The following is an 11,995-nucleotide window of genomic DNA, read 5'->3' as shown; positions in this document are numbered from 1 at the left end:
AACCAACAGGTAAAAGAAGGAAGTTACAGGGGAACTCCGAAAAACAAAGACTGCGGTGTTCATGTCAGTGACAGACGCCATCATATCTGTCATTTTTTATTTTCTCTTTACTATCACTTTATATGTTCTTACATTACACACAGCCAGGGAACTAGCATTTTCAGAAGGAGGCCTGCAATGGCAATCCTCATACTTCTCCCAGGAGTCACCACTTCCATCAGCCATTGGCTGATCAATTAACCAATCCCACCACCCATCCCTGTGATGTCACCAGACTGTGGGCAGAGTTCTCACATCTTCCGCCTCCCCCCACATATCTTTATACAACCTCCCCATACACCTAACCCAGCATGGAGGGGCTCAGTGAAGGTGGTGGTGAAGGTGTGGAGGTGTCGGATCGGGTCACACAGATCATAAAAGGAGATCCGCCCGGCCTCATAATCCAGATCTATCCTGACTCTGTTACTGGACAGATTGATGGGTAAGGGGGTCACTTTACTGTCATGTATCACCAAATACTGATTACACAACCTGCACAATCCCCAGGACTTCTTATTCCTTCCAATCCCTGACTGCACCCCTCTCCTGTATAAACTGGGGTAACACATCCCGACTATCCATTCATCTGACCCCCCGACATCCACATCCCAGTAATGTCTCCCTGAGGAGAAACTCTGGCTGCTCATCACCTGAGACCAATCCTGAAATCTCTCTGGTGTTTCTGGGTGATTCTGGTCTATATCTGACCTGGATACAGTTTTCCTGTCATCTGATATCTGTAGAATGCTATGAGCTGTGTTTCCATCCAGTAATATGTCTGCAGCTCCCTGTATATAGAAGTATACATTTACCTCTCTTATTATATCAGATAAACCTGTGTGTAAGATCCCCGCCACACCCAGACCCCCTCCATCATGGAGGAGTTCCTCATGTCTCTCTCTGTCCTCATTATCTCCATCCTCAGTATCACACAAGTCACCTGTGTCTGATTCCTGTAAGACAGTCAGTGGATCCGTCATGTTACACAGCTCCTCAATGTCCACCATCTTCCTGGACAGCTCCTCCTTCTTTATTTCCAGATCCTGGATGGAGATGGAGATCCGCTCTGCCCGCCCGGAGATCTCCCTCAGGACTCTCTTCTCCAGGTCTTCCAGACGTCTCCTGAGATCTCTAAACAGGGCAGTGACTCTCTCGGTGTCACCAGCTGCTTCTTCTTCTACTTTCCTCCTGTGTTCCTGCAGACTCTGGACTCTTTCCTCCGTCTCCTCTCTCTTTGTCAGAAGTTTCTGCAGAACATTCCTCAGTGTCTCCTTCTTCTTCTCAGAAGCCTCATCCATCATATCCATCTGGTGTCCCCGATGTTCTCCAGTCACACAAAACTTACAGACACAGGTCTCATCCTCAGTGCAGTAATACTCCAGGATCTTCTTATGGACGGAGCATTTCCTGCTCTCCATGGACAAGGTGGGGTCACATAAGATGTGTTCTGGGGACTTTTTGTGGACTCTCAGGTGTTTCTCACACAAAGAAACCTCACAGTGTAGACAGGATCTAACAGCAGATACAGGAGAGTCCACACAGTGAGTACAGAAGACCCCGGACTCCTCCTTATCTGGCTGAGCAGACAGGAAAGTCTCTGCTATGTTACGTAGTTTCATGTTCTTTTGCAGTGCAGGACGATTCGCAAACTTCTTTCTGCATTCAGGACAGGAATATCCTCCAGACCCCTCCTGTGTATCCAGCACACCATCAATACAGACCCGGCAGAAGTTGTGTCCACATCTCAGGGTTACAGGATCTGTATAAATGTTCAGACAGATGGAACATTCCAGCTCAGCTCTCAGATCAGCAGACGCCATCGCTGACAGCAGAAATGAAAGTGAAAGTCTGGAGCTAGAAATACAATTGAACTCGTTACAACTCGTCTGCACAGGGCGAGGCTGAGCTCAGCTCTCTGTTGATTTGTTATTAAACCTTTTGATGTCAGAATAAGACAAGCCCCATGATTGTGTACATTTACAATGATAAAAATCTATTTAATTAATTGTGGAGTGGCATGGCATGCCTTTCTTCCAGCATTCATATCCACAGACCACATCAGGGGTGCAGCATCTAGATGTAGGGTACATGGGCCTTTCTTTTCCAGCAGCAAACCTGTTATACACCCAGAGATGAAGAGAAGGTGGTGGAGTGTCTAACCAAGTCTTCATCCTCCTCCTCCTCTGTCTCCCAGAAGCAGAAACGCTTGAAGTCATCAGTAGCTGCTAAAGCTCCATGTTCTTCCTCCTCATCCACAGATACTCCTGTCATTGCCCCACCAATTGGCATGGAGGAGTCAGCTGAGATATTTCAGGACAGCGTCAGTCACTTGCTGCAAGAGGATGCACAGCAATTATCCACTTGCCGACACATAGCCGAATGATAGCGCGGTCGGCTTATTCTGGGAAGGCGTAAAATTACGTCCTCCCAGAATTGCGTTTCCTGACGCACCCCTGCCTCATGGGGCATTATGCACCACAGATCATGAAAAAGGGCCAATGACAGCTGCTCTCTACAACGTTATCGCTCCGTTCAATGACGGAGTTATCAGTTGTCAGCAAATCGGCGCATGTCCAGTTCAGTTCTCTCCTCGCACTCTGTACACTGCGATCGGTACAGCGAGCGAGGAGAGGAGGGAGCCTGTAGCACTGTTCACCACCTGCCTCCTCCATTCCTCAATCATGCCTCATCCATGCCACATCCATGGCTCATATGTGCCCACCCATGCTACCTCAGTGCTCATCCGTGCCACATCCATGCCATGTCAGTGCTCATCCGTGCCACATCAGTGCTCATTCATGCCACATCAGTGCTCATCCATGCCTCATCCGTGCCACATCCATGCCTCATCTGTGCTCACCCATGCCACCTCAGTGCTCATTCGTGCCACATCCATGCCACGTCAGTGCTCATCATTGCCCTACAGTGCCTCAAAAAATTGTAATGGGAAATTCTTTCCACATTTTCCAAAAGAGTGATAGGTTGTCTGAAAATTATATGTGTAAGCTATTTTGCGCCCTAGGCAAGACCAGCTGCTTGCACCCCCCAAAAAAAAAACCATAAACATTTGTAAAGCCCGGTCACTGCACTATGGGTGAGCAGGGTCTTAGGTAGAAATGCACCTGCATCTGTGGCTTCACTGGAAAAAAGAATATGTCCCTGCATCCTTGGTGTCACTGAAAGAAAAAATTCCCTGCATTGGTGGTTTCACTGGAAGGAGAAATGTCCTTGTGTCCATGTTGTCACTGGAAGAAAAAAATTGTCCCTGCGTTCATCATATATGATGTGCACCAGTAAATTTAAGGGGCTTGGGTGGTAGGAAGCTGCCAGTGGGGGTACAGGGGTACAAGATGACAAGGGGTGAAGGTGACAGGGGGGATGAAGATGACAGGGGGGATGAAGGTGACAGGGGGGATGAAGGTGACAGGGGGGATGAAGATGACAAGGGGTGGGATGGTAGGAAGCTGACAGTGGGGTACAGGGGGGGGATGAAGATGACAAGGGGTGGGATTGTGGGAAGCTGACAGTGGGGTACAGGCTGATGAAGATGACAGGGGGTGGGATGGTGGGAAGCTGACAGTGGGGTACAGGGGGGATGAAGATGACAAGGGGTGGGATGGTGGGAAGCTGACAGTGGGGTACAGGGGGGATGAAGATGACAGGGGGTGGGATGGTAGAAAGCTGACAGTGGGGTACAGGGGGGATGAAGATGACAGGGGTGAGATGGTGGGAAGCTGACAGTGGGGTACAGGGGGGATGAAGATGACAGGGGGTGGGATGGTAAGAAGCTGACAGTGGGGTACAGGGGGGATGAAGATGACAGGGGGGATGAAGTTGACAGGGGGTGGGATGGTAGAAAGCAGACAGGGAGGGATGAAAATGACAAGGATGTGATGGTAGGAAGTTGACAGGGGGGATGAAGATGACAGGGAGTGGGATGGTAGGAAGATGACATGGGGGGGGGGTGAAAATGACAGGGGGTGAACAATAAAAATAACCCTATCACATGGACAGAGAACACAATTCCACTCCATTCAGTAACAGTTCAGGCTTTGAAGTGCAGCATTCATTAGACAATTGGGGATTTGATAACAGTTCTGTAAACAATTGCAGATCATCTACTGAACTCCATTTTTTACAAACAAAACTGATATAAATTATTACTGAATCTTAAAATGTGTCCTCACAGGAAAGTTTCTGTGTCACCCTTAGTAACCAATCATATTACAGCTCATATGCCCTAGTGCTGGTTGGACAATGACCAGGAGATTCTGACCAATAGGAATGGGCTGAACACCCTCCTGTTTGGTACGCAGCAGAACTTCCGAACAGGGGAAATGTTCTAACCCAAATGGCAAATTTCATTGAAATCTATAGGATTTGAACAGGACAAATTAAAAGTGCTAATTTTGAAGGTTTACAGTATATGCAATATGGGGGTCTGGGTACTGCCCTGGGGGACATGTATCAAAAATCATTAAAAAAAAAAAGCAATAGTTTTTTCAGGAGCAGTGATTCTAATTATGCTTAAAGTAAAACAATAAAAATTAAAAATTCCATAAAATATAGTGCTGGGGGGTCCCCTTAATGTCCCTGTAAAGTAGCGCAAAAAAAAAAAAAAACATGCTACAGCAAAAATGACATTTCTAAAGAAAAAAAAGAACGAGCCAAATGCCAATTAAAATGACTCGCAGTTACAATTATTGGCACCTGGCTATTGAAAAAATAAAGAAAAAAATGGCATGGGGTCCCCCCAGTCAATAACATGGGGGAGTGGGGCCCTGCCCCCCTACCCCTTGTCCTCACGTTGATGGGGACAAAGGCCTCTTCCCAACAACCTTGGGCTGTTGTTGTCGGGGTCGGTGGGCAGGGGCTTATTAAAATCTGGAAGCCCACTTTAACAGGGGTGCCCCCTGTTCCTTCCCCCCCCTCCACCCTTTGTGGATGGGTATCGGGTACATCGTACCCCTACCCATTCACCAAAAAAGTGTCAAAAAGTAAAAGAACAATAGAAACAGAATGAGGCGGGGCCAACGGGAGGCGAGAGCATTTTTTTTTGGGGTCCATCGGGTATCGTGATTGACTATGGATTTACATCGAAGGGCACTATTTTTTTTATTTGTTATTAAAGGATTTATCAAAAACTGTTTCTTGTGGTTATTACTTTTTGACATTTTCACCCGATACCCATTCACATAGGCGGGGGGATCTGGGAGCCCCCTTGTTAAAGATAAGACCCCAACAACCACAGCCCAGGGTTGTCAAGAAGATGCCCTTGTCCACATCAACATGGAGACAAGGTGCTTCGAAGTGGGAGCAAATCCCCCTCTGCCCCAAAGCACCCAGCACCCCATTGTATGATTAAGGAAGGGGGGCGCTCACTCGTCCCCTCTCTTTTCCTGACATGCCCGGCTGCATGCTCAGACAATGGTCTAGTATGGATTTTAGGGGCCTTTTTTTTTTTTTTTTGGCATGGGGTTCCTCCTCAAATCCATACCAGACCCACAGTGCCTGGTATGGACTGGGGGGACCCCGTACCGTTTTTTTTATATTTTTTTCAGCTGTCAACGGGGAAGCCATTGACAGCTGATGACTCATCGGTTGTTAAGGTCACCTCTGCCGGCTTCCTGGCTCCGCTCCTTAACAACCAGCTTACACTGCACCTTGGTTGGGCAAACCTTTGCATGCACTGTGCATTACAGGGTGTTCGTTGGGGCGAACACCCGGGGGAACACCCTGCAAATTCAGGTGTTTGGCAAATGGCCGAACAGGCAAATGTTCAGCCTGAACTCCTTCTTGGGCCGAACCGTTCGCCCATCCCTACTGACCAATATGGTGTAATCATTTATGCTGGAGCAAACTATCTGACCTATCTCAAATAATGATCTCTCTTAGGATCATGGGAAATGACTTCAGCCCCTCATAGCAGAATTTCTCCATTCCAGTATCTAGATATCTTTCCTAAAATAATAAAGGTATCAGTAGACCTCCATCACTGCAGATCATGTCCATATGTGAGCTGCAGAGGTCCCTATGTAAAAATGTCATCTTTAAGCCCCTCCTCCATCAGCCTCTATACTGATCCCCATTGGTGGTCATGGGTGGGGCTTCTTCTGGCTCAGATCATGCAGTGTGCAGAGGCGGGGCTCATCCTGAATATACACAGTAACCCTGGTGTCACGGGTGTTTGGGGTTCTAGAACTTCAGTTCTCATATCATAGTGAGCACAGCACAACCCAATCTGAGGAAATGCTTTATCTCCATTTATGATAAAGAAGTCACTTATAATTATCAGAGTTGCTCTGATTTTAAATTATGAAATAAAAGTTGTGCAGATAACATTTTTCTCAATGGGTTGGCAAGATAACCTTCTGATGAACCCACCATCTCCACATTTATACAAATTTGCAAACCATAAGACTCTGATAATTGGCTATGAAAGGAAAGTTTGTTTGAGCTTCAGGGTAATCAAGGTTTTTTCTGAAGACTTCTTCTATAGTCCAAGTTTTGTGTAAGGTTTCCTTGAAGACAATAATGGTAACAAAATGAGAAGATTACACACAAGAGACATTTAACGGGCAAATATTCTGGGACTGTGTTCTAAAGAAAGTTAATCCGGGAAAAAAAGTGATTTTATATATTTCCATATTTTCATAAGACACAACAGTTTCTACTTTTGGGAAACTTTTGGAAAAGACTATAAAAGGTTAAATCACTTTTTAAAGTGTACATTATATACAAGACATCATACTATCTAAAAGGACTCAGTCATGATAAGAAGAATATTACCATGTCTATGTTTTATTGTAATCCTTATAATAAGAAGTGTGTTTCATAATCTATGTTTTCTGAAGTAAGATGGAGATGGTGCAAGATGTATCTAAAGATTTTGAAGAAGTAATAATTAATACCTTAATATAGATCACTGGATAAAATAATACTTCTTTAGCCAGTGTTACTGTACATGATTAAGATGACAATACACCAAAAGATTACTATCACAAATAATGCCACACACCCCAAGAATATAACTATATACCCTTAAGCAAAATACCATTATAATTAATCTAGGGATAAAAAATATTTTATATGCTATAAGATTGAATCAAATGAATCCAATGTTATTCCCAGGAGACCTAATAAATGGATTTTTAGTCTTAGAGTGCCATCTGGTGGACATGTTAACCCATTGGCTGTGAAAACATTTAGGCTTCTTTCACACGGTCCGCCTCCGCAGGCGGATCCGTGTTGCTCAGCGGGGAATCGATCCGCGATCCCCGCTGAGCCGGGCGGATGACAGCTCCGTCTCCGCTTGCAGAGCGGAGAGGGAGGTGTCTCAGCCCCCTCTGCCCTCTATGGGGGATCGGAGGAGAGCGGACCGCTTGTCCGCTCTCATCAGATCCGCTCCGCCCCCATTACTGAACGGATGGAAAAATAGGGTTTCCATCCGTCCAGATTTCAGCACAGGATCGGATGCGGATGGCAGCGGAGGTGACCTCCGCTGACACCCGCTGCCCCATAGAGCTGCATGGAGGATCCGATCAGATCCGCCTAAAAAACTGACAGGCGGATCTGATCGGACCGCCCGTGTGAAAGAGCCCTTGGTTAATCAGTAGTTTTACTTACAATCAGAGGTAAGTAAATATTCCAAACTATACCTTCTGGGCAGATCCCAAATTAATAGGATTTTTGGGAATAAAATTGAAAATTCAGAGAGAAAAGGGGGCTTCATATTCATCTTTATCACATCCACCATACTTTTTCATAAAGCTCCCTCTCTCGGTCTTAGATTCTCAATTTACCTTTTTGAAGTTCCTACCGGATGTGGCCCCTATCTTAGCTTCAAAAACTTCCTGGGTATAATATAATGTTATCCTTACTTTGAAAATTCCATCTTACTTCTGAAAGAAATTCATATGTGTGTGTGTGTGTGTATATATATATATATATATATATATATATATATGTGTGTGTATGTATATATCCTCTTTGTACTAAATTTTAATATATTCAATGAATGGTATTATAACACCTTGGGATTCAGTAATTCATTCTTAGCTGTATAAACACAGCCTGTAGATAGACTGAACCTCTTCGTTCTGCTGCAGAAGAAGCAAAGGTGACCTCTGAAAAATGTGGACCTAGTTGTCTGCTAGGTTAGTTAGATTAGTGGTACTCTGGTATGATACCTATGAGTGGACAGTAAATTATCAAAATTCATTTAGTTCCCAGACATATTTATATTTTAGCCGTATAAGTTGAAAAGCGTTACTGGCCTCCTGTAAAAAAGAGGTCCAGTACTGCTGGTAAGCAGGCATTTTTTACATCTAAGGTGTCGGTGTCTCTGGTGGTCAGTTGCACACGGTGACAGATGTAGGCTGCATGATATTCCGACTGGGAACCATATGTGACAAAGTGTCTTCCAGCTCAATTCTCACTTTCTGTCACAACACTCATTGGGAACTTTTATTCATGTGATAGTCTTTGGCCTTTATATGTATAATTTGTATGTTTATATTTTAACCACTTGCTGACCGCTCACAGTAATTCTACTGCGGCAGGTCGGCTCCCCTGGGTCCAGCGACGTAGACTTAGACACAGCGGGAGTCGGGCCGGAGGAGGAGAGGCGGCTATCGCCGCCTCCCTTCCCCCGATCGTCAGGGAAAAGTGTGAGAAGACCCGCCTGCTTATGTAAACAAAGCAGGCGGATCTTCTCAGTGACAGACAGGGAGAGATCACAGGATTCAGCATAGCTGAACCTGCGATCTCTGTCTGTGTCACAGAACCCCCTCCCCCCACACACGTCAGTAAGCATGAGGCATACATTTATCAACCATAGGGTTAACCCCTTCCCTGCCAGTGTCATTATTGCAGTAACAATGCATATTTATAGCACTGATTACTGTATTAAGGTCACTGGTCCCCCCAAAAGTGTAAAAAAATCAGTTTGGGGTCCTATCTGTCCGCCACAACGTCGCAGTCCCGCAAAATAAAAAAAAAAAAAAAAAAAAAAAAAAAATCGCAGATCGCCGCCATTACTAGTAAAAAAAACCAATAAAAATGACAAATCTTTCCCGTAGTTAGTAAACACGATAACTTTTGCGCAAACCAATCAAAATACACTTATTGCGATTTTTTTTTTTAACCAAAAAATATGTATCAGAAAACAAATTGGCCTAAAATGTTAAAAAAAAAAATCAGATTTTAAAATTTTTTTTTTGGGAATGTTATATAGCAGAATGCGAAAAATATTGTTTTCTTTTTCAAAATTGTGGCTCTTTTTTTGTTTATAGCGCAAAAATTTAAAATCGAACAGGTAATCAAATACCACCAAAAGAAAACTCTATTTGTGGGAAAAAAAAGGACGTAAATTTTGTTTGGATACAGCGTTGCACGACTGCGTAATTGTCCGTTAAAATAACGCAGTGCCGAATAGCAAATTAGGGCCTGGTCAGGAAGGGGGTCAAATCTTCCGGTCTTAAAGTGGTTAATTATCCAGCATGTTTAACCACTTGCCAACCGCCACCTGACGGTCAGCCCCTCCCAGGCAAAGTGACGTACCGGTACGTCACTAGCCTGGGAGCCAATAGGGGGCGAGCACGTGCCGCCGGAGGCGCGCTCCCGACCCCGCTCGTTCCCTATGCAGCCCGCGCGTGTGACCGGTGGACCCGATGTCCGCCGGTCACTCGCGATCGTCGGGTGGAGAGGGAGAAAGGCAGGCGGCTAATGTAAACAAAGCCGCCTGTCATTCTCCCCTGTGTAAAAGCACAGATCATACGGTCCTGCTATGTAGGACCGTTGATCTCTGCTGTTACACACACAGCCACATCCAATCACAGTAAGAAGCACGCCCCTAGGGACACACTTAACCCCTCCCTCTCCAATAAAGTTAACCCCTTCCCTCCCAGTGTCATTTTTACAGTAACAGTGCATATGTATAGCACTGATTACTGTAGTAATGTCACTGGTACCCCCAAAAGTGTCAAAAATGTCAGTCAAGGGTCCGATCTGTCTGCTGAAATGTCGCAGTCCCGCAAAAAAAAAAAAAAAAAAAAACGCAGATCGCAGCCATTACTCGTTAAAAAAAAAAAACAATAAAAATGACAAAAATCTTTCCCTTAGTTAGTAAACGCAATAACTTTTGTGCAAACCAATCAAAATACGCTTTTTGCGATTTTTTTTTTCCAAACATATGTAGCAGAAAACAAATTGGCCTAAAATGTTAAAAAATTTCGATTTTTAAATTTTTTTGGGGGAATTTCATATAAAAAAATGTGAAAAATATTGTTATTTTTGCAAAATTGTCGCTCTTTTTTTGGTTATACCGCATGATCAAAAAAAAAAAAAAAAAAATCACACAGGTGATCAAATACCACTAAAAGAAAGCTCTGTTTGTGGGAAAAAAAAAGGACGTCAAATTTGTTTGGGTACAGCGTCGCACGACCGCGCAATTGTCCGTTAAATTCACGCAGTGCCGAATCGCAAAATAGGCCCTGGTCAGGAAGGGGGTAAAATCTTCCGGGGCTTAAGTGGTTAACCATCATTGCTAGCGCAACTCTGTTTTTTTATAACAGAGCCATGTGACCAACGTGCTCGCCCTAGCTTGATGCTTGTATGTGTGCCTGTGCAGGAAGCACGGCCACATCTCCCAGGGGAGGAGGGACAGAGACAGGGGGTGGGTTGCTGAGGTTGTATACACCCCCTCTGAACTTTCAAACACCAAATGGACCGTTACTGGGAGCTACAGGAAAGATGAAGTGCACATGCTAGAAAAACAAACGGAAAGAACGGCTGATTTGGGATGATGGTAATATGTGCTAGTTATTTAACCCATCCCATACTTCTCCTTTAAATTGTATCGATTATAAGGTATTTGTGATGATTTTGCATTTAATATGTCTGTATTTATTAAGTTTACATTTTTTTCTAAATAGACACACTATTGGCTCCTGAAGAAGCGACCATGTCACGAAACATGTAGAGTTAACCACACTGGTGTAAGAAAATATTATTATATAGTGTATTATATAGTGTATTATATAGTGCTTAGTAGTGCTTTAACGGTGTTATATATATACACACACACACACAGTATATATAGTCATTCTAATGGATATTTTGTATGGGTTTTTTTATTATTGTCTGAAAGTAAAATATGGAATTTTTTAAGGAGCTGATTGGTGTATGTTCCTTTGAAGCCCATCCTTTTGATTTCTCTAAATTATGCACAATTTTGGGATTTGGCACTGATTAAGATTGTGATTGGTCATGGTACCACCCAGTGGGCACTCTACCTATATAGATATCGATTGTAGCCCTTAGTAACCAATCATATTACAGCTCTCATGTCCTAGTTCTGGTTTGGTCAGTGACTGGGAGATTCTGACCAACATGGTGTAATAATTTCTGCTGGAGCGGAGTACCTGACCTATCTCCTGTAATACTCTCTCGGAGCATCATGGGAAATTACTTCAGCTTCATCATAGCAGAATGACTACATTCCAATATCTAGATTTTTTTGCTTTCCTGAAATAATGAAGGCATCAGAAGACCTCCATCGTTTCAGGTCATGTCCATCTGTGATATGCAGAGGTCCCTATGTAGAAGTGTCACCCTCCAGCCCCTCCCCCTATCAGCCTCTATACTTTTTTTTTTTTTTTTTCCAAAAAGTTTATTGAAGGAACATGGTACAACAATATTAAAACATTACAGTGTGAGCATTGTAGTAGGTACAGTAGGTATTGTTCATGGAGGTACAGGTAAAAACACTTGAAACATGTCAAAAGGTAATAATAAAGTTGCAGATTACAGCTTCCAAACTAAGATAAAGTAAAGATGGGGGGGTAGAGGGGAACAAAGTTACTCCCTTGTGTCCAGCACAAGGGGGGGAGGGGGGGGAAGGTTGGTGGAAAACAGTGCAAAATCTGATATTCCTAAAGTTGAATATTTCAAATGA

At 44.0% G+C, this 11,995-nt stretch overlaps 1 protein-coding gene across 1 annotated transcript in view; it reads right to left on the bottom strand.

Annotated features, from left to right (window-relative positions):
* Positions 1–262: 262 nt before the first annotated feature.
* Positions 263–11,995, bottom strand: part of LOC309553099 (uncharacterized protein) — a gene marked incomplete at its 5' end in the record, with an annotated part of 38,421 nt that continues 26,688 nt past the window's right edge. Inside the window, one exon of the mRNA XM_082253996.1 lies at positions 263–1,893. Within this exon, the coding sequence (XP_082110122.1) occupies positions 291–1,893 (1,603 nt within the window). The 3' untranslated portion in view covers positions 263–290. The remainder of the gene's footprint in view (positions 1,894–11,995) is intronic.

The sequence above is a fragment of the Pelophylax lessonae genome (genome assembly GCF_965119305.1).
Source record: "Pelophylax lessonae genome assembly, chromosome: 4".
NCBI classification, from domain to species: Eukaryota; Metazoa; Chordata; class Amphibia; order Anura; family Ranidae; genus Pelophylax; species Pelophylax lessonae.
Note: the sequence above shows the minus strand (reverse complement) of the source record. Positions and strands in the feature narration are given on the sequence as shown.